Genomic DNA, 19253 nt, shown 5'->3' on the forward strand with positions numbered 1-19253 from the left:
TATATGTTTTATATTTCAACCATGTTCCCTCCCATGGACTTTCCTGGAACAGTGATGGGCCTGAATCTGCACCAGATGAGAGGATCTTTAACAGGTTTAGAAATGTGGCTGGTCTCCCATGCTGCTGTGGCTCTGTTCATTTCCAGAAGTGCTGAGGTTTCAGTCCACATTTTTGGGTAAACAGGCCTCTGATCAGGCCGCCTACAGGAGGAAGGTGTGGAGCTCCTGGGTCACACTGATTTCTCCTAATGCTGCCTGCTCAAAGCTCCTCACACCAAAGGAAATGGGACCAGTCCAATTCTGAGCTAGTTTCTTAACAAATGGACCTTAATCATCGAAATAATGAACCTTAACTTATGGCCTTCGCTGTGTCAGGCAATTCTTATGATGCTTATGATGCTTTCAAATCCCAGACAAGATGCAACGTCTCATTACTGCCACTCACTCATCGTCATCATTTAATGAAGTGTGTAATTAAGTAAACCATCCAGTGTTAAAGCCTCTCATTACTGCTTTTCCTGCATGAATGATCGACCACTGTTTTTAGAATAAACCACCCTGACCTGATAAATGAGGGTCTGTCGCTGGAACAAAGTATCAGTAAAACAGCACCAACACTCATGACCAAATCATGAATCATGAATCAAATATTTTCATACACAAACATGCATACTATCCTCTGCTCTCACTCTCACATTATGGGGCTCCCCGGGCGCCTGTCATGGCTGCCCACTGCTCACTCAGGGTGATGGGTTAAATGCAGAGGACAAATTTCACTGTGTGCACCGTGTGCTGTGCTGCTGTGTATCACATGTTACAATCACTTCACTTCATTATTATTCACATTCGTCCGGCTGTCTCGAGCTGAAATCTGCTTTCAGCCTGAGAAACGGGAAAATAAACACATCTGCGGGCCAAACAGGGTCCCCCGTTTACGAGGGTCACTCATCCTGCCTGGCTGAGAAGCTACCACTTCTCATCCCTGGTTCTTTGGGGTGTGGCAGGACCCACATCTGCATTTTATGCTGAATTCCTGTCTCGTCAGTGAAAATCAAAAAGAAGTCCAAGGTCCCGGGGGTGATGATCACGCAGTACGTGGAGGAGGTTCCTGCTGACAAGAGCCACCCCGACTTCACACGGAAACCCATCGCCCTGACCATTCAGGAGGGTGAGTTTTATCTGGAACCAAGACCTCAGCACCTAATATTGGGTGGCACTAGTGTAAAAAGTTCCGTAACTTGCTGTGCTGCAGGTAAATTGGCCATTTTTAAGGCCATCGTCATTGGAGACCCGGAGCCTGTCGTCTCCTGGGCCCGCAGTAATGGGGACGTGTCCGACCCTGCGAAATACCAGATGAAATTCGACCCGGTTTCTCGCGAAAACACACTCGAGGTAAATAATCATGAATAAATACATATTATCATCGCAGCCAGGAACATTTTAATTCCGAATTTCACAGATGGCGAACGTATCACCAGACCAGGCGGACACCTACAAATGTTACGCCAAAAATGAGTTTGGGAAAGCCGTGGTCACGGTCATGCTGAATGTCATTGAAGGTGGGGCTGGTCTCTGAAAATGATACTGAGCAGCATCACAACATAATTTATGGTGATAAATGGGCATTAAAAATATTCTAAAATGACTTCCAGTTGGATACAAGAAGAAGAAGGTGGACCCAAAAACAAATGGTGAGTACAAGCCCTAAAATTATTACAGCTTAATATCATTTTATAGATAAAAACATCTATGATGTATTCATAACTTCAAAGTTCACACCATGATGCACAATATTAGACTTGTTTGTGTCTTTATTTTAGCATCAACGGGTCCCTCAGATTTCAAATCTATGCTGAAAAGAAAGAGGTACACAAGGTTTAACAGAGTGTGTGAAAAAGCCTTGACGTATTCAAGCAAGCGTAATGTGTAAATGATACGTGAATTTGATGGTGCGATCGAGAATCGTAGTGGTCTGGCCATTGATGTGGTTGATATCGTTCCTCTCAGTAAGGTGAAGGCGAAATCCGAGGGCAGGAGAGAGGGCGAAATTGACCCCAAATTCTGGGAGCTCCTGCTCAGCGCAGATAAGAAGGACTACGAGCGGATCTGCGCGGAGTACGGCGTCACCGACTTCCGCTGGATGCTGAAGAAGCTGAATGAGATGAAGAAGGAGAGAGAGGAGGAGCAGGCGCAGGTGACCGCAGGGAGATTCTGTAGTCAGTGCTTCTAGAACCTTTTTTTTTTTTTTATTGCTGTTATTCCCCCTCTCTTCTCTGCTCCAGTTCATTAAAAACCTGACAAATCTAAAGCCAATTGAAGTTAAGGGGGAAGGCTATGCACAGTTTGAGATCGATATGGACCTCCTGGATGCCAGCAGCAGGATTTTTATCTACAAGGTGAGGTTCAGGTGGTATCAGACTGGAATGTTAAAAAAAAAAAAAAAGCTCCACCAAGAAACCATTTACTGGAGGAGGTTTTTCTCCCTCAGGATGGTGAGATGGTCCCATACAGCAAAGAGGTGGAAATGGAGATGAAGCACAGCCTGAAACAGGTTGGAAAGAAATACGTCTTCACCATACGGGACCTTCTTCCAGACGATGCTGGTTTATATCAGCTGGATGTTGAGGATGTCAATATTTTTTCCACCGATTTTAAAAGTAGGGCTTCTTAAACATACGATGAAAGTCACTATGTTGATTCATATTAATATTTTAGCTTAGTTTTTATATTTCACCCGAATCTCCATTCTTCTCCTCATCTTGTCTCAGTCCCTATGGTGGACTTCCTTGTCAAAATTCAGGAGGTGAAGGCCATGGAGCGAGAAGACGCCGTGTTCGAGTGTGTTCTGTCCAACCCCTTCTCTCACATTAACTGGTTTGGAAAGAGCGCCGCCCTGGAGGCCGGGGAGAAGTATGACATCACGGTGTCCGAGGACAAACTTATCCACCGCTTGGTGGTGAAGGACTGCATGCCTGTGGACAAGGGCATCTACGCCGCCGTGGCTGGGATCAAGTCCTGCAATGCCTGGCTGGTAGTGGAATGTAAGGCCCCGTCCACATGAGAACGCTCTTGTCTAAAATGCGTAAATTGGTTTACAGTTTCTAAAAAAGTTGCCACCCACATGGAGACGCAGAGAATGCCTCTAAATACGCACCGTATAGGGATTTCTTGTAGTTGCTTTATGAGGTTCAACATCTGCTGCAGCGCAGCACGTACATGTTATCCGCCATTGTTGTATGTAGGACACATTTGGGGTTATAGGTCAGATTGGAGGTTGGTCTAATTCCTCAGCATTTTCACATTAAAAGCTGCTTTGCTGTACCCATGGAGAACAGAAATTCACTCTTCGACCCGTTTCAGGAAATAAGCATTTTGGGCCGCCTGAACATCGTCTCCGTGTGGACTCAAGGCCAGATCAGACCGAATTTTTTTTAGAAAAACGTTTTATGTTCTGGAATAACAGACCTTCTGTACTGAGTTGTATGTTTCTTATAGAACAATGAAAACCTTCATGTCTGAAAGTTAGCCACTGTCCCTGAAGCTAATGAACTCATTTTGCCACCCTAGTCAGTTATGTTGGTTCACCGGTTAATCTGTCCTCCAGCTGATGACGACCCAAACTCCCGGGGTAAGAAGAAAGCCCGCAAGACCACGCAGGCAGGGGGCTCAGGCGTGGACTTGGAGAAGATCGCCAAAGAGCAGCAGGACAAGCTTCAGAAGGAGCGGGAGAAGATTGAGGTGTTGAGAGCGGCCAAGGCAGAAATTGGATCTGGAACTAGACCAGATGTAACGTCTGGATCTGGAGGGAATGTTTCTGGAGGGGCAGATTTGGGTGCTCCGCTAGATTCAGGTGCAAATGTAGGAGGTGATGCTGCAGCTGCTGCAGGTGAGATATTATATTATCATGAATCAGAATAACGCATTTTAGCATTTAAATAAAACATCATCATGTTTTTTTTTATTGTAAATCACCCAAAGCTATGAATGTCCAATGCTCACTGAGATAATTGTTGATAGGAGAGTCAAAAACAGAAGTCAGTTCTTCAGGTTTTGGGTCTGAAACACAGTTCCATGATTCGCTCAATGGTGAGATGGTGGAGAACATGCAGCCCTAGCATGAATAACCCAACTTAAATAATAACTTAAATAACCTATAAATTGTTAGGAAAACACTGACTTTTTAAACATTTTTGTTAAATGTCTTGGTTTGTTAGGACCCCTTGGTTAAGGTTCATTTGATGCCCTGAATGATAGAGAGTTTGATAACACTACTGATTTGGAATAGTTTGATATGTCTGTGGTCATTAGTTTAGTCTATTTCGAATTTGTGCGGTGTGTGTGTGTGTGTGTGTGTGTGTGTGTGTGTGTGTGTGTGTGTGTGTGTGTGTGTTTATTGGTGTGTGTTGTGTCCCATATAATTAACCACTAGTTACCCGTTCCAAAAAAAACTCTTGACAACCCAAATAGTTACCTATAGGTCATCACTAATTATTCACACCTCAGCCCTGAAAGATGAGTTCTGTACACCAAACGTGATGTTTGAATGGCACAATTGCGTATGAATATTCAGAAAAGGCTGCAGACACTGATAGGCCGAATCCAGAGAGATCTGGTTCTGAAGGATCTGAAGCGGGTTCAGGCTCCAGTCCTGAGCAACAGGTCAAAGATTCCAGCTCTGGTAAGAGTGTGCACTGAAATACCAGATTAAAACTATAACGTACTGTAATGTGCTACTTCTGCATTGCATTAAATGCTGCTAGAATATGTTGTTTATTCGAATTAGAAGAGTAACGATCTAATGTTGATCTGTTAATAATCTATTCACCTCTTTATAATATATTTTTAAACTTGTCTAATGCAGAATCCTTCCTCAGAAGATAATTGTGTGTTTGTGAGGAATGTTGGTTTAAGGTTAAAGGTCAGGGTGATATCTCCTAACCCCACTGAGCTCCACTTCTGCACACTTCTGCACACTGAGGAATTTCTGATGAGCTCGTGTTAAACAGCCAGATGTGTTCATGCAGAGCATCTCCGGGACTGTGCATCTGCACAGACTTCCATGTTTTTCTAATTGTTCTCATGGAAAAGCCCCTTCCCATAAAAATGAAGAAAAAAAAACTCAGAAGTTAAGGCCTTCGTGTGATAGTGTACACATGTCCTCCTCTTCTCACCAGGTGGAAAACTGCACTTCACCAGTGGCTTATCTGACACATATGCCATCCGAGGGAAGCCTGCTGAGATGTCCTGCAAGCTCAGCAGTGACTCGACTCAAGGAGTGTGGTCTAAAGATGGAGAACAGGTACAGAACGCTGTGTTCATGTAGAAAACCTTAACGAATGCATGTTGGTGGAAACAGTACCCACTCTCCGTCTCCGTCAGCTGTCCACCACGACTGGACCGAAGATCTCAAAAAGTGGAGGCGTCCACAAACTGAAGTTCCAGAGCGCCTCCGACACTGACTCAGGACTGTATGCGTTCGAAGTGGAAGGACTCCGGTCACAAGCCTCAATGATTGTTGGAGGTAAGAGGTTCAGAAAAACAGCCAGACTGGAACCATGATGGCCAGGAACCATCACCCAAACGTTATGGAAGTATATGCATGGGAATGAGAAAATTCTATTTAAGGTGGAATACATTTAATGGGTATTGTTGAGCATTGGTAGATGTTCATGTCACTTTCCCTCTAATCGTCCCAAATCAGATGTGCCGGAGCTGGACCCCGACGAGCTGCACAGGTTCTCCAAGCCTGTGATTGTGAAAGCAGGCCAGAACGCATCCTTCAAGATGACCTTTGCTCCTCAGGACTCCCTAGAGATTAGATGGTTTAAAGACGGGGTGGGGCTGCAGGAAGGGGGCGGGGTTAAGATACAGAAAGAGCCCTCCCACAGCCGACTGCTCATGAAAGAGTGTCTGCGCTCCGATTCGGGAGAAATAAAAATTCTGCTGAAGAATCCATTTGGTTCTGTGGAGGCTATGTCCAGACTCATTGTCCTTGGTGAGTAAGATGATAAACTTAACATTAGATTTTAGGAACCGCCTTTATACAGAGACGATCTCATTGGTTCTCCTTTCTGCTTTAAAGACAAGCCGGGTCCTCCAGAAGGCCCGGTGGATGTGATTGACAGCAGCTCATCCGTGATCCAGCTGAAGTGGAAGCCGCCGCTGGACGATGGCGGATCAGGAGTCACCAACTACATCATCGAGCGGCAGCAGGTCGGAGAGACCATGTGGAAAAAACTTGGCGACGTCTCCGCAGACCGCATGATCTTCAGGGACCGGAATGTCTCCCACGGGAGGAAGTATGTGTACCGTATATACGCCGAGAACCCAGAGGGCATCGGAGAGCCACTGGTGACGGAGGGCATCATGGCAGGAGAGCTGGGTAAGAATACTCGATCTGGAGGACACACAACATTTAACCCTGAAGTATGGTTGGTGCTTTAGGGCCGAGGCCTCAAACTCAAATTATCTTTCAGGCCGCAGGAGACAGAGTCTGGGTGAGGTTGGGCCACCAAAAATATCCAATCTTCTCAAATGTCATTACTAACACTTCTTTAACTTAATCGGGCTCCTCTGAACATAAACGGTGCTGAATATGAATGAGATATTGAAGAACTACTTCTTGCTTCCTTGCGTCATTTTTGCTTTTACTTCCGCGGTACGTCCTATACGGATGTTCTGTTGACTTTATAACCGAAGTTGCTAAGCGGGACGGCTGACGGGAGCTATAGCTGAGTGGCCCTATCAGAGGTCTACTCCCCTGGGTGTCATTGCCAACGGAACATCAGTGTTGGTGGTGAATCTGATCCTTAATTTGCAGATTCATCATGATAACAAATTATCCACAAGGATAGTGGCGATCATATCGCAGTCAACTTTCAAACAAGTCAGCCCATTCAACTGATGGAAAAACAAAATACAAACCATACGATGACGAATTCAACACCGGTGAAATTGAGTCAAATATGCTTTTTTGTAAACTCCAAAAAGTTGCTCCTCTCAAGTTGTAAGCAAGGGCCGAAATTGCACTGCTAACGAAATTGCACTGCTTCTCTTGCACACTGTGCACTTCTGCCAGCCTCCTCATCACGTTTGAAATAAAAGCACAAAAAAAAAAAACTGTGAAATTATACAAAATGTAATAAAAACTGTAAAGTTATGGTAATGTAACTTAACTCTCTCTCTCTAAGAGTGAGAAATGCCATGTGTGGCGTGTAAGTATAGTGTCATTTTAGTTATTTCCCAGCGAAAAAAAATAAATCTTTTGAAACTTTTCAGCCTTTTTTCCAATTGAAAACTCAAAGGAAATTCTTAAGATGATGTTCACTGAAAAAAAAATCATATAAAATTTTGCGGCCCGCATTAACATTAACCTTTTATATTGACCACAAAATATCATCCCATGGGCCACGAATTTGAGACCCCTGCTTTAGAACAATGATCCTACAGAAACCCCAAACGATGAGAGATGAGCTAGATTTAGAATCTGACCCAACCTGACAAGTACAGATTTTTAAAAGCTTGGCATTCTTTGCACGGGCTACATGTGCTAAACTAAGAGGGAAAGAATTTGTGGCAGTTTAAAAAATAATCGCCAGAGTCTAGCCTGTGTTTCACCTCCTCAGCATACATTTTCGTATCTCTTTCATGAAAATTAAAACGCATCACATGACAACGGTGGCCGAAAATTGTAATTCAAATTAACATTTAATAAATAAATTAACATTCAATAAAAACTAATTTACAACATGCAAACCACTTTTACCAATCACCGAAATAAATTTAAAAGCAGTAAATCATATGGAAAGGACAGGTACTATGGACCGTACGTTCGTGTTTGCTGACCGAGAAGTTACCATGTGAGTTCGACCCGACTACAATGATAAAAAAAGCCTGTCGGGTTCAGGCCCAGATTTGCAGCTCTAAGTGGAATGGCAGTGCTTCATGCACTTTCTCACCCCTCTGATTGGTCAATAGTGTTCCCAGGACCCCCCTCCGCCCCGAAAGTCATCAGCGCTTCCAAGAGCTGCATCGCTCTGGAGTGGGCTCCACCCGAGACGGATGGAGGGTTCAAGATTTTGGGGTACCAGCTGGAGAAACGCAAGAAAGACACCAACCAGTGGGTTTCCCTGAACCCGGCCAATGAGCCGATAGAAGGTACCTGCATTTTCATACACTTCGTGCGTTATCTGCAATTGTAAAGTACCCTGAAGCAAATGAGCCCATAGCTTTGCATCATTTAAATAAGGTGAATTAGGGAAGCAAATGAGATGCTTGTGTACCGTGTTACAGTGTGTTAGGGCTCCATCCTGTGGATTCACTCCTAAAGAGCATGAAACTCTGGCATGAGAAATCTGCATAAATCATCCAGGATGGGGCTCACGCTGACATTGTGTTGTGTGTGTTTGTGTGTTTGTGTGTGTGTGTAGGACTGAAGTTTGCTGTGAAGGATGTATCCGAGGGGTCTGAGTATGAGTTCAGAGTGTCGGCAATAAACATGTCCGGAGTCGGGGAGCCGAGCCCACCATCTCCCCTGGTGTGTGCCAAGAATCCCAAGAGTGAGTGACCCACCATCATCATCACCAGACGAACACAGATCTCTTTTTATCTGTAGCACCTTTTTCTTACGAATGAGTCTTCCTTCAATTTTCAGTGAAGCCCCAGTTTAAAGATGCGGAGGATTTCATGGTCGTAAGAGCTGGAAATTCGGTCCGGATCAAGATCTGTTATGAAGTAGGGGCGGCTGGCTCTATCACTAAAGGCTCTTCAGTTTTTCCTCTCATGCACTTCTGAGGTGTAATTCTGTAAATTTTATATGTCTGTAGGCAGAGCCTGTGCCTGACATCACCTGGCTGAAAAACAACGAACCCATCTCTCCATGGATCAACATCATCAACGTGGAAGGAATGTCACAGCTGGTCATCCCCTCGTCCAAGCGCTCCGACTCCGCCATTTACACCATCATTGCCAAGAACTCGAGTGGCACCTCCACATTTGAGGTGGAGGTCAGAGTTACAGGTAGGGTGGAGATGAGTTCCTCTTCAGTGGTGACTGTAGAGCCAGAATCAGACCCTGGTGATAGAAGCCTAGTATGTAAGACACTCACTTATGGACCAGAAGGCCACAAACTCCCACAATGGAAAAAGTGAACATTGGCCAAATTTACAAAAATGTAATAAACTTAAAAATCTGTCACACCTGACATTTTAGCATTGATGTAATGAAAATAAACATTTACAGCATTTATCAGACCCCCATATCCAGAGCGACTTACAATCAGTAGTTACAGGGACAGTCCCCCTCTTGGAGACACTCAGGGTTAAGTGTCTTGCTCAGGGACATAATGGTAGTAAGCGGGATTTGAACCTGGGTCTTCTGGTTCATAGGTGAGTGTGTTCCCCACTAGGCTACTACCACCCTGATGTAAAATAGTCTAGATCCGGTTTGATTGGTTTATGTACATAACATCAATGCTAAAATATTAAGAGTGAGAGTTTACTTAAATTACTTAAAAGTTTAGCCAGTGTCCAGTATTTTAGCCAGGATCTAACCCCACTTACCAGCATTGCGTCCACTGGGGTTAGGTGCAGTGGTGGCCTAATTGTTAAGGAAGCGGCCCCGTAATCAGAAGGTCGCTGGTTCGAATCCCGATCCACTGAGGTGCCACTGAGCAAAGCACCGTCCCCACACACTGCTCCCCGGGCGCCTGTCATGGCTGCCCACTGCTCACCAAGGGCGATGCTTAAATACACAGAACACATTCCGTTGTGCTGCAGTGTTTCACAATGACAATCACTTCACTTTCATTTTCACTGTGTACCTGAGCAAATCCCTGTAAATACTGATTGTAAGGCGCTCTGGATAAGGGCGTCTGATAAATACTGGAAATGTAAAATATCTTATTGACTGTGGCTCTACAGACGAACCCAAAGCACCAGGTCCAGTTCAGTTGGAGCAAGTGGTTGATGGCAAAGTCATCATCACCTGGGCGCCCTCACCAGACCAGGAGTTGGACGACCGCGTGCATTACATGGTGGCAGAACACGAGTCCAACAGCCGCATCTGGCGCACCATCGCCGACCGCCTGTTCTGCAACACGTTCAGCGCCAACGTCCACCCAGGCCGGGAATACCACTTCCGTGTGTACGCCAAGAACGACATGGGCCTGTCGGAACCGTCAGACTCTCCAACATGGGGAATTAACATCAACCGAGGTGAGTTCCAAACACAGAGGAAGCAGAAGAAAGATTCTGAGGAAACCAGCATTTCACAATGATTCATGAGTGACGTTGGAACGCAATCTTGTTGATTGATGCATGAGATGATTCTATTTATTGGAGACCGGTGATAGTAACACGGATAGACTCTTGTTAACAGATGTCTTAATGAATAACTTGCTTCTGTATCCAGCTACGCTGGTCCCCAGCGCACCAGTGTTCTTCACCCTGGAGAGACCCCCATCTATCCTGGTTCCTCTGAAGGTGCACACTCCACCCAAAGGCTACCAGTGCTACATGACCTGCGCCATTCGGGGCTGCCCTGCGCCCCACGTGTCCTGGTACCTGGACGGCATTTGCATCAGTGGCGACAAACACTACTACATCACCAACGCCCATGGCGTCTGCTCCATGTACATCCTGAGAGTGTCCACGAGTGACAGCGGCGAGTACAAGGTGGTCGCTGTCAACTCACACGGCAAAGCGGAGTGTTCCACAAAGCTGAGGGTTAAAGGTATGGACTCTCAATCAATCAATCAATCTATTTTATTTATGCAGCGCTTTTAACACTGTACATTGGCTCAAAGCACCTCACATTACAACAATGCTCAAATTCCCTGCCAAAGGTGACAGTGGCAAAGAAAAGAGAAGAAGTCTTGAGAGGAAGCAAGGCTCAGTCCTCCTCTAGTCAGCACCGTACCACCCTAGGATGTTCAATGAGTTTTATCTGGGAAATATGGCATATAGAGGTTATTGCGGCCCAGTAATGTATTATAATGTACAGGGTGGGCCATTTATATGGATACACCTTAATAAAATGGGAATGGTTGGTGATATTTACGTCCTGTTTGTGGCACATTAGTATATGTGAGGGGGCAAACTTTTCAAGATGGGTGGTGACCATAGTGGCCATTTTTAAGTCGGCCATCTTGGATCCAACTTTTGTTTTTTCAATAGGAAGAGGGTCATGTGACACATCAAATGTATTGGTAATTTTACAAGTACAACAATGGTGTGCTTGGTTTTAACGTAACTTTATTCTTTCATGAGTTATTTCCAAGTTTCTGAACACTTATAAAATGTGTTCAATGTCACCAACCATTTCCATTTTATGAAGGTGTATCCATATAAATGGCACACCCTGTAGTATTGAGGTAGCATATTAGAGGGAATGGTGTAGTAAATGGTGAAAGACGTAGAAAAGAGAAGGGCCGTGTTAGTTTTAAAGTTACCTAGAATGTCAGTAGGTGAGCTGAGAAGTAAACTTTCCCAGCGGAATTACTAATGGTGAACTAATGGGAGTTCTGGTAAACGCTTGAACGTACAAGTAGGTTTTTAGTCTGAATTTAAGTATTGAAACTGTGTCAGATTCTACAACAATCTTTGGAAGGTTGTTCCAAAGATTTGGAGACCTGTGAGTAAATGTTCTGTTTCCAGCACACTGTTACTACTGTGACTTACAAACAACTGATTGTAAGTCGCTCTGGATAAGGGCGTCTGATAAATGCTGTAAATGTAAATGTACAAAAATGTGCGAAGACAGTAAATAAGCTTTGCTAGGACACTGCCCAGACCTAAACTTTGAACTTTGAATGTATTTGAACCCCCAATACAAGAATTAATAAGGAATTAATGATTTCTTCTTTCATTCTTAGACTGAAGCGTCCAGGATGGGGAGGAGCATCAGGAACGTCTCTCACCTCACAGCCAGGATTCCGCTTCACTATATAGCAGTGACAGGCATTCCTGGAGCTGAATGTACACAATCAGGACCAGGATTTTGTGTAGCGAACATCTGGTTCAGAATCCTGATCTGGATTTGTAGTTTCAGGTCCAGGAACGCCCACCACTGCTGTACATCCATGCTCCTGTAATGTCTTGATGTACCTTGTATATACGCTTGAACAGAAACCCTGACTGACTGCGTTCCTCTCTCTGGATAAGGTGTCCTATGGACAGAATATAACCGAACTTAAAATCTTTTCAGTAAGTGTGGATTAAGCTCAGTCCTTTGTTAACTATCATTCAAATAATTCTAATGAGACATTTCCCATAATAAAAATACAGGTTTCCTATATGCTTACTGTTATTTGTCTTTGTAGGCGTTTTGCATGTTTTCTTGTCTATATTCTTTTATTAATCACTGAATATTTCAGTAACCGCCCGTCAAGCGTTGGTCAACTGCTCCCTGAACATGTTCGGTGTAAAGGCGTGAAAAGGATAGCAGAGCATGAATTTTATACCCGTCTGACCCACCCACACCCACCCACAGCCGCTCCGGTAACACCGGACCCCCAACCCACGTCAGCGTGGCCTGCCGCTGCTGCCCAGTGTGCGTTTTTTATTACACGGCCCAAATATATCCCCTTAAGCCCTTCAATAAATCCTGGCTGAGAGGACGATAATTCAGCAAATATAGAAATATTTCATCCTCCGCCGAATCTCCGTAAAAGGAGCCCCTCGTGGAGCGGTGGAGCTTTTTATTTCGTTTTCCCGTTTGCCTGTGGTTGACAGGGTGAAAAATGTGCTTATCGAGAACGTGGCACTCTTGATTGCTCCCCGCGTTCCAAGGCTTTGTACTGTAATTGTCTTTTTCACTCGGCGAGGCCTTTATTGAACAGCCCAGGACTGACAGGGTCCTCTCCGGAGTCAGGGTGATGAATAAGCAAAGCAAAATGCCAAACTCTGGACGTTCGGCACAACAGAGCACGCTTGATTCTACGGGACACGGAACAGTCGCTAACGTACCTGATATTTGCACACAATGGAGGATGAGTGTCTGGCAATTTACAGGACTTCCTGGGTCTGGGGTCAAAGGTCACGAGTCCCCAGTCGTAAAAGTACAGTTCTGCTACTGACCGCAGACAGACAGCAGGGGGCTCTCAGATCAGTAAATAGTCCCATTCGCAGAACTGTAATAAACATCACTGTCAGATTACCTTTAATTGTCCAATAAATTCTGGCCTGGCGCAGTGGTGGAACTGGAGAACCCCTGTGTATGTGGAACAGCTGGTTCGTGCCAGAGGCGCTGTGAACCAGCAGAATCCACATGCATGCGCTTTCAGGCAGGGACTCGAGAGCAGACTGAAATTGATGGGTAATAAAAATGGGCTCAGTTTGATCTGTGTAGACGTGGAATTAACTGCATGAAACCAGCGGGTTAATTGGTTTGTTTGTGTATTGCGTGAAATGGTCCCTTAGCTGCTCCACAATCATTTAAAGGCAATTCATCCGGCATTTAGCATTACGCCCCGTCTCCGCCCGCTTCATAAACACCTCGCCCAAATAAAACATTTTGTGTGACAGCTGATGGAGCCTCGCTGCATGTAGGGTTCCCATTCGCTACAATAATCTTTTACAGCCTAACAAAAGGGGGCAGGCGGCGCTCTGTCCTGGAGGAAAGCAGGAGAGACGCTGAGCTGTAGACCACGAGGTGAGTCTCCACTCGAAAACGCCTGGATGGAAGGCGTGGCTTTTTGTTCTGTTTCAATGTAAGGTCCGCTGCGCTTTAGTAGGGCTTGAAACTTATCCGATAGTCTCCGTTCAACATCCGTTGTTGATTTAAGCCTGGCTATACAGGAATTAATTTAAGATGATTATAATTCCCACAAGTGGGAAATTTACATTGTCACAACTGAAAGAGGACAGTACAAGACAAGAAAGCCATAAAATAAATAAAAGACTATGCAACAGACAGATTAATATTAAAAAATACAGTATACAAATACATAGTCTGTTAATAACTGGATAACTGTATAAAATGTATGAATGTATGTACGTATATATGCACACGTATTGAACATAAGAAATTGTCTGATTGGTACAACAAAGCACCAATGCACATCGCTCTGGACAAGAGCATCTGCTAAATGGTGGGAATGCCAGTGTTCAATGTAAATGCTGTTGTAACATGGTGGAAAAGTGAGTGTCCTGCTAAATATTTTAATGTTTAGTGATTCATGTTTTAATTAATCGCTCAAAAGATCAGGATGTGAGGAGCATTTCCAGGGTTCTAGAATATTTTAGAAGAGTGACCAGTGCAATATTTGTTATTCTATTTCTTGTGATTTCATACACCAAACATGAAATTATTATTTTTTTGGTTTGTTGGTTGGTTGTTTTTTTTGTTTCAGGGTTTTTTACCGCAAAGATAATTTAAACCAATGAACAAAGCACAAACAGTTCTGCTGGTGGATCGTTCGGGAATAATAATTTATTCTCCCGCTCTTTCCCAGCTGATCGCTGCGCTGCGCTATACAGGCTCGGGATTTGCAGTGAGTGAAATATTTATGTGCGGTGGCCCACACACCAGAGGATTAATAAATAATAGATGGTTTTGATAGAACGCTGAACTGCACACATTCTGCAGGATTTCACGCCCACTTTCGTTCTGCAGTGGCAGGAGGGGTTTTGAATTACATCCTGGATCAGAATTTAAAAAATGTGAATTGTCGAACCTAAGACCAATCTTGTGTTTATTCTGAGAACGGATGGAGTGATGATGATGTTGGTGATGCTCTGTCTGCTCGGAATCATCGCCGATCGCGGTTCGAAAGCCCTGCAGCGTTGGCCTTTATGAGTTATGTGACCTATCAGATGAAGTGCAGTGGTGAGACGGCCTCCTGCAGCCTGTAGAAGGATTACTGAGGATCTTGTGAAACCATAAATTTGTTTAATGTCAGTGTTGCGTTACACCAGATGCAAAATGTATCACATCGAGCGCTTAATATATCTTTTACTGGTTCCACGGTCTAAATGGTTCCAGGGGCCAGTGGCAGGGCATAGTTCTGGAGGCCAATCAAATAATATGATTTGGACCAGGGCTCTAGATTCATGATTTATGAGGTTCACAGAGATCTGTGAATCTATGTCCCTTTAATAAAACATTTTAATTTAGTTATTCAATCATTTTAACACTCTTTGATGTGTTTTTTGCAGAATGAAGCCAATGGCGGATGAACAATGTGTCATAATTTGATTCGCACCAATAGCTGACATCATTTTTAATGCCTTGCGAACGATGGGGCACAAATTAGAGCGCCTGACTGGCATATATGACATATTTATCTGACATTCAAAGCACATTTATTTATAAAATTGTGCAATAAATCGCTCGGCTCGATTAGACATCTTTGAGATGAAATCTCATAAGAGCTTTTTAAACAAAACACTAGAACTATTTTCCACATTTTCACGTTATTAATGATCGTCACTGATCATTCCTCATTCTCCCGTTGTCTAGTTAATAAATTCCTATATTGATTTAAGTCATATGAAGAGAAAAAAACAGTGAAGTCTGCTAATGTGTCTCAGACACCAGGATATTGATTAATAAAGCAAAATGAGAGAGCACTTATGAATTCACAGCAACAATGCATGAATGTTTCATATTAAATATGCATTTGTGAATGCTACATGACCTATGTTTTAGAAATATCGTGCTTTTTGCTCCTTTGCTTTGGACTGTTGAACTCGCTTGTCTTCTGAAGACCTTTTTTGGAGTGACGCAGGCTGATTTATTTAAAACTTGTCAGCATTGCATTCTGTCTGGAGATGTACAGCCTGAGTCCTGCTGCCCACCCAGCTGACTCAGAGGGTCAGATGGTGCTTCACCACTGTGTGCTCACAATCACAAGGGCAATTTCGGCAATTTCCTTTTTCACCTCACTGCAAGTGTCATGTGACCGTCTCTCATAAAATCCCTAATATCTATGTCTCGTTAGGAGTAACCTGAAATCTCATTCACTGCAAGGGTTAAATTTATCTTAGAATGTGCTTTAGATCACATTCTTTAAAAATTGGCAGGCGAATGTCATGTTGTGGGTAAAGGAAGTGAAATAAAACGATCTATCGTTCTACAAGTTATGAACTGGTGAGAGTCTTATGATCATATTACTGAGAACTCTAGTTAATGAATTCCCATATTGATCTGATTCGTATGAAGAGATAAAGTGAAGAAACAGTGAAATTGATATTGACTTGACTCTTTAGCATTAGATTGATTGGAAGGAAGTACACAGAAGCATTAGAGCAATGTGTGAATGAATAATGTAGAACACGGTTCTAAATAAGGAAATAAAAAATGCACATGGTGACGTTCCTGTTTTTGTCTCCCTGCTGGCCCGTAAACCGTTGAAGGAAAATAACGGAAGATGAAGGAGAGCCACAGAGGATGCTCATCCCAGGGAAGGGTAAGGATTTTAATGCTCAAAAAATAAACCAGGTGCCCGCCAGGTGCTCCAGTACTAAAGTGTGTAAATGAACGGTGAACTAAGGGCTATAAAGACTGTTTTCCAGGACTGGAACTCCTCCAAGACTCCTGAAGAAACTTCTGGACAAACTCGCCTTGCCTTGCCTTTCTATTCCAACTCGGGTCACCCTTCTGAATGAAGGCAGAAGATACAAGCTCTTCAACATGAAATTGACAAAGACGTCTCTCCTCCGCAAAGCCCTACAAAGCCGCTAAGAGCATCGAGCCGGAGTGGAGATCCATCTTCACTTCCAGCTCCTCAACTGGCTTGTTCACTGCTTTTGAAGAGAGGAAATCTGGCGAATGAAGAAGGCAGAAGAAGACCCAATGAATGAGCAGATGAGTGAACTTTCATGGTGGTGCTGCTCTGCTGGTTTTCATGTGAACTGCCGCTTCCGCTGCATTGAAAGCTGAACTCACATACAGCGACGCATGAGCTGCAAGGGTGTTGTGTTTTTTTGTAGTTGTTGATTGCAGATGTGACCCAATTGCTTCCAGCAATTAATGAATATTCTTCTGCAGAACGGGGCTAGTGTTCAGGTTCTGGTCTGGACCTGAGTGCTTTGATGGTTCAGTCTGTTTTAGGGCTGCCATTGTGCTCTGTGCTCTCGCTGTGTGGTGCTTTATTCAGTCTGACGTGTCTCTGCTGTCTCCCGTCCTCTCATCAACACCAGACGGATGAAGATCTTCCTCCGGGTGCAGGTATGATTGAGAAATCAAGCAGTTCCACATAATAAAAAAATCAGAACTAAGATGGAATTTCTTCAATATTGTAGTACCAACCACAATGTCAATCTTATCAATATTTACATTTTGAAAACAGCGGATCTGATAGGATAAATAAAGTTATTTATTTAAAACACACATGAAAGTCATCAGATTTGATTTGTTGCTAGAAAAAATCCAGTTTTTAGTGACAAGTTTTGCCTTTTCAGGACATGCATGTACAAGTGGATGTTTGAAATGGACCTGTGAAATTTTCTGGCAGTTTCAGTACGATGATGAGCACCATGACAATTGTCCCACATATTTTTATAATCTAGCAAGTCTTGGCTCTGTGTCAACCCTTGCGGAAAATAAAGGTCGTCTCCAAAAAAGTCTGCGTACACAATGTCCCCTTGTAGTTAAGACAGTTTACGCCGATCAGGAGGTTTAACTCCAGAATCTGTCATCATCAGTGGGATGAAAGGTTCGTTTGGAAACGGAAGAATCCAGAAGGGACGTGTGGCGCGCTGTTGCCCTCTTCTGGTTGAAAAGCCCTAATGCTGAGCATGAAAAGCCACATGATCAGCTGACATGAACGCTGTAAAAAATATATATTATGAGAACTTAAACGTTTAAGCTTTGCCAACTTTTTTTTACTGTGTACAGCACATTCATTTTGGGAGCCATGAATTGAGTGCCATCGTTATAAATGTATTCATCTCGGTTTTTTGTTTCCTCTGGTCGAATTCTCCCCAGTGGCCATTAAGAAGCGCTCCAGGGTGCCTGGAGTGATGATCACTCAGCACGTGGAGGAGGTCCCGAAGGCAAGAGCACCCCGGACATCACGCGCAAGCCCTTCGCCCTGACCATTCAGGAGGGTAGGGACCCGGGTTCTTGCAGGGACAGTGTGACAAGCAGGCACAACGTCACCACACTGGCCACTGCGCGTTTCATTTCAGGTAAACTAGCCTTCTTCAAAGCCGTGGTTACTGGAGACCCCCACACCCACGGTCACATGGGCAAGGACCAAGGGCGACACCTCAGATCCAGAGAAATATCGCATGAGATACGATGAAAAGAATGGCGAATACCTTTTGGAGGTAGAGCATGTTCCTGTTTATGGAACTCAAGACGCTTTGTGATGGTAGAACGCTCATGTGTGTGACTGTTATTTTGCACAGATGCCCAACGTGGCTGTTAACCAAGCGGACACGTATAAATGCTTTGCAACAAACATGTACGGGAAAGCCGTGTGCACGACCACATTGACTGTGATTGAAGGTTTGTACCCATTAACAAACGATGATAAAGCTTTTTTTAAAAGGAATTTGTATGAACAATGTATTACTCTCGTCCTGTAGTTGGAGTCAAAAAGAAGAGAAGCCGGAAGGTGAATTACGCATCATGTACACCAATCGTTGATAAATGGTTTTCTGCCTGTTATCAGGACATTTCAAGGGTTCAAAATGAACCCTTAACCAGTTTTACATATTATGGAACTCTAAAGGTTTCCATTTTCTTAAAGTTCCCAGAATGACCCGGAAGACTTCAGGAAACTCCTTGAAGAAAACTACGTAACGTATTCTCACCGCATAGCTCATCGGCTGCACGTATCCTACAATATTTAGTGTTGTTTGTTTATCTGATTGTTCTTTTGTGGCCGTTCAGCATTGTTGAGCGCAAAAAAAAGCCCAAACCCCAAAGGAAGGCGAGATCGACCCCAAACTTCTGGAACTGCTGTTGTCGGCGCAGAAGAAGGACTATGAGCGGATCTGCGCCGACTTTTGGTGTGACGGACTTCCGCTGGCTGCTGAAGAAGCTCAACATGTTGAAGAAAGAGAGAGAGGAGGAGCAGTCTAAGTATGAATGGGAATATCTGGGAATATCTGGGAATTTACTGGGAATATCTTTGTGGTTTTCCAGTTTAAAGGGGACAATATTTAAGAATTCTACTTATTTACATTGTGTATGTGAAACTGTATACAACAAATAATGCAAATCATTAGAATTCACACGATTACATCACATCCCTTCCACTGCGAAGTCAAATTGGTGACCATTGAAGGTGATTGGGCTGTTAA

General features: G+C 43.9%; 1 protein-coding gene and 1 pseudogene across 1 annotated transcript; both read left to right on the forward strand.

Moving 5' to 3' along the window:
- Positions 1-1041: 1041 nt before the first annotated feature.
- On the forward strand, positions 1042-11918 carry LOC114801023 (immunoglobulin-like and fibronectin type III domain-containing protein 1). Its single transcript, XM_028998968.1, has 21 exons — positions 1042-1168; positions 1253-1392; positions 1460-1559; positions 1653-1691; positions 1821-1866; positions 2008-2194; positions 2283-2396; positions 2489-2657; positions 2769-3041; positions 3605-3886; positions 5175-5299; positions 5380-5521; positions 5702-5995; positions 6083-6382; positions 7978-8157; positions 8430-8558; positions 8654-8733; positions 8826-9018; positions 9921-10214; positions 10411-10731; positions 11873-11918. Exons 1-21 carry the CDS (start codon positions 1081-1083, stop codon positions 11875-11877), a joined length of 3501 nt encoding a protein of 1166 aa, XP_028854801.1. The 5' UTR covers positions 1042-1080; the 3' UTR covers positions 11878-11918.
- Positions 11919-16369: 4451 nt separating this feature from the next.
- LOC114801024 (immunoglobulin-like and fibronectin type III domain-containing protein 1) lies at positions 16370-19032 on the forward strand (annotated as a pseudogene).
- Positions 19033-19253: the final 221 nt, after the last annotated feature.

This window comes from Denticeps clupeoides, chromosome 12 (genome assembly GCF_900700375.1).
Source record: "Denticeps clupeoides chromosome 12, fDenClu1.1, whole genome shotgun sequence".
Classification (NCBI taxonomy): domain Eukaryota; kingdom Metazoa; phylum Chordata; class Actinopteri; order Clupeiformes; family Denticipitidae; genus Denticeps; species Denticeps clupeoides.

Coding starts and splice junctions, on each gene's coding strand:
- LOC114801023 (XM_028998968.1), top strand. CDS start 1,081: ATGATCACGCAGTACGTGGAGGAGGTTCCTGCTGACAAGAGCCACCCC. Junction 2,195..2,282: donor GAGAGGAGGAGCAGGCGCAG/GTGACCGCAGGG, acceptor TCTCTGCTCCAG/TTCATTAAAAACCTGACAAA. Junction 2,658..2,768: donor TTTTTCCACCGATTTTAAAA/GTAGGGCTTCTT, acceptor ATCTTGTCTCAG/TCCCTATGGTGGACTTCCTT.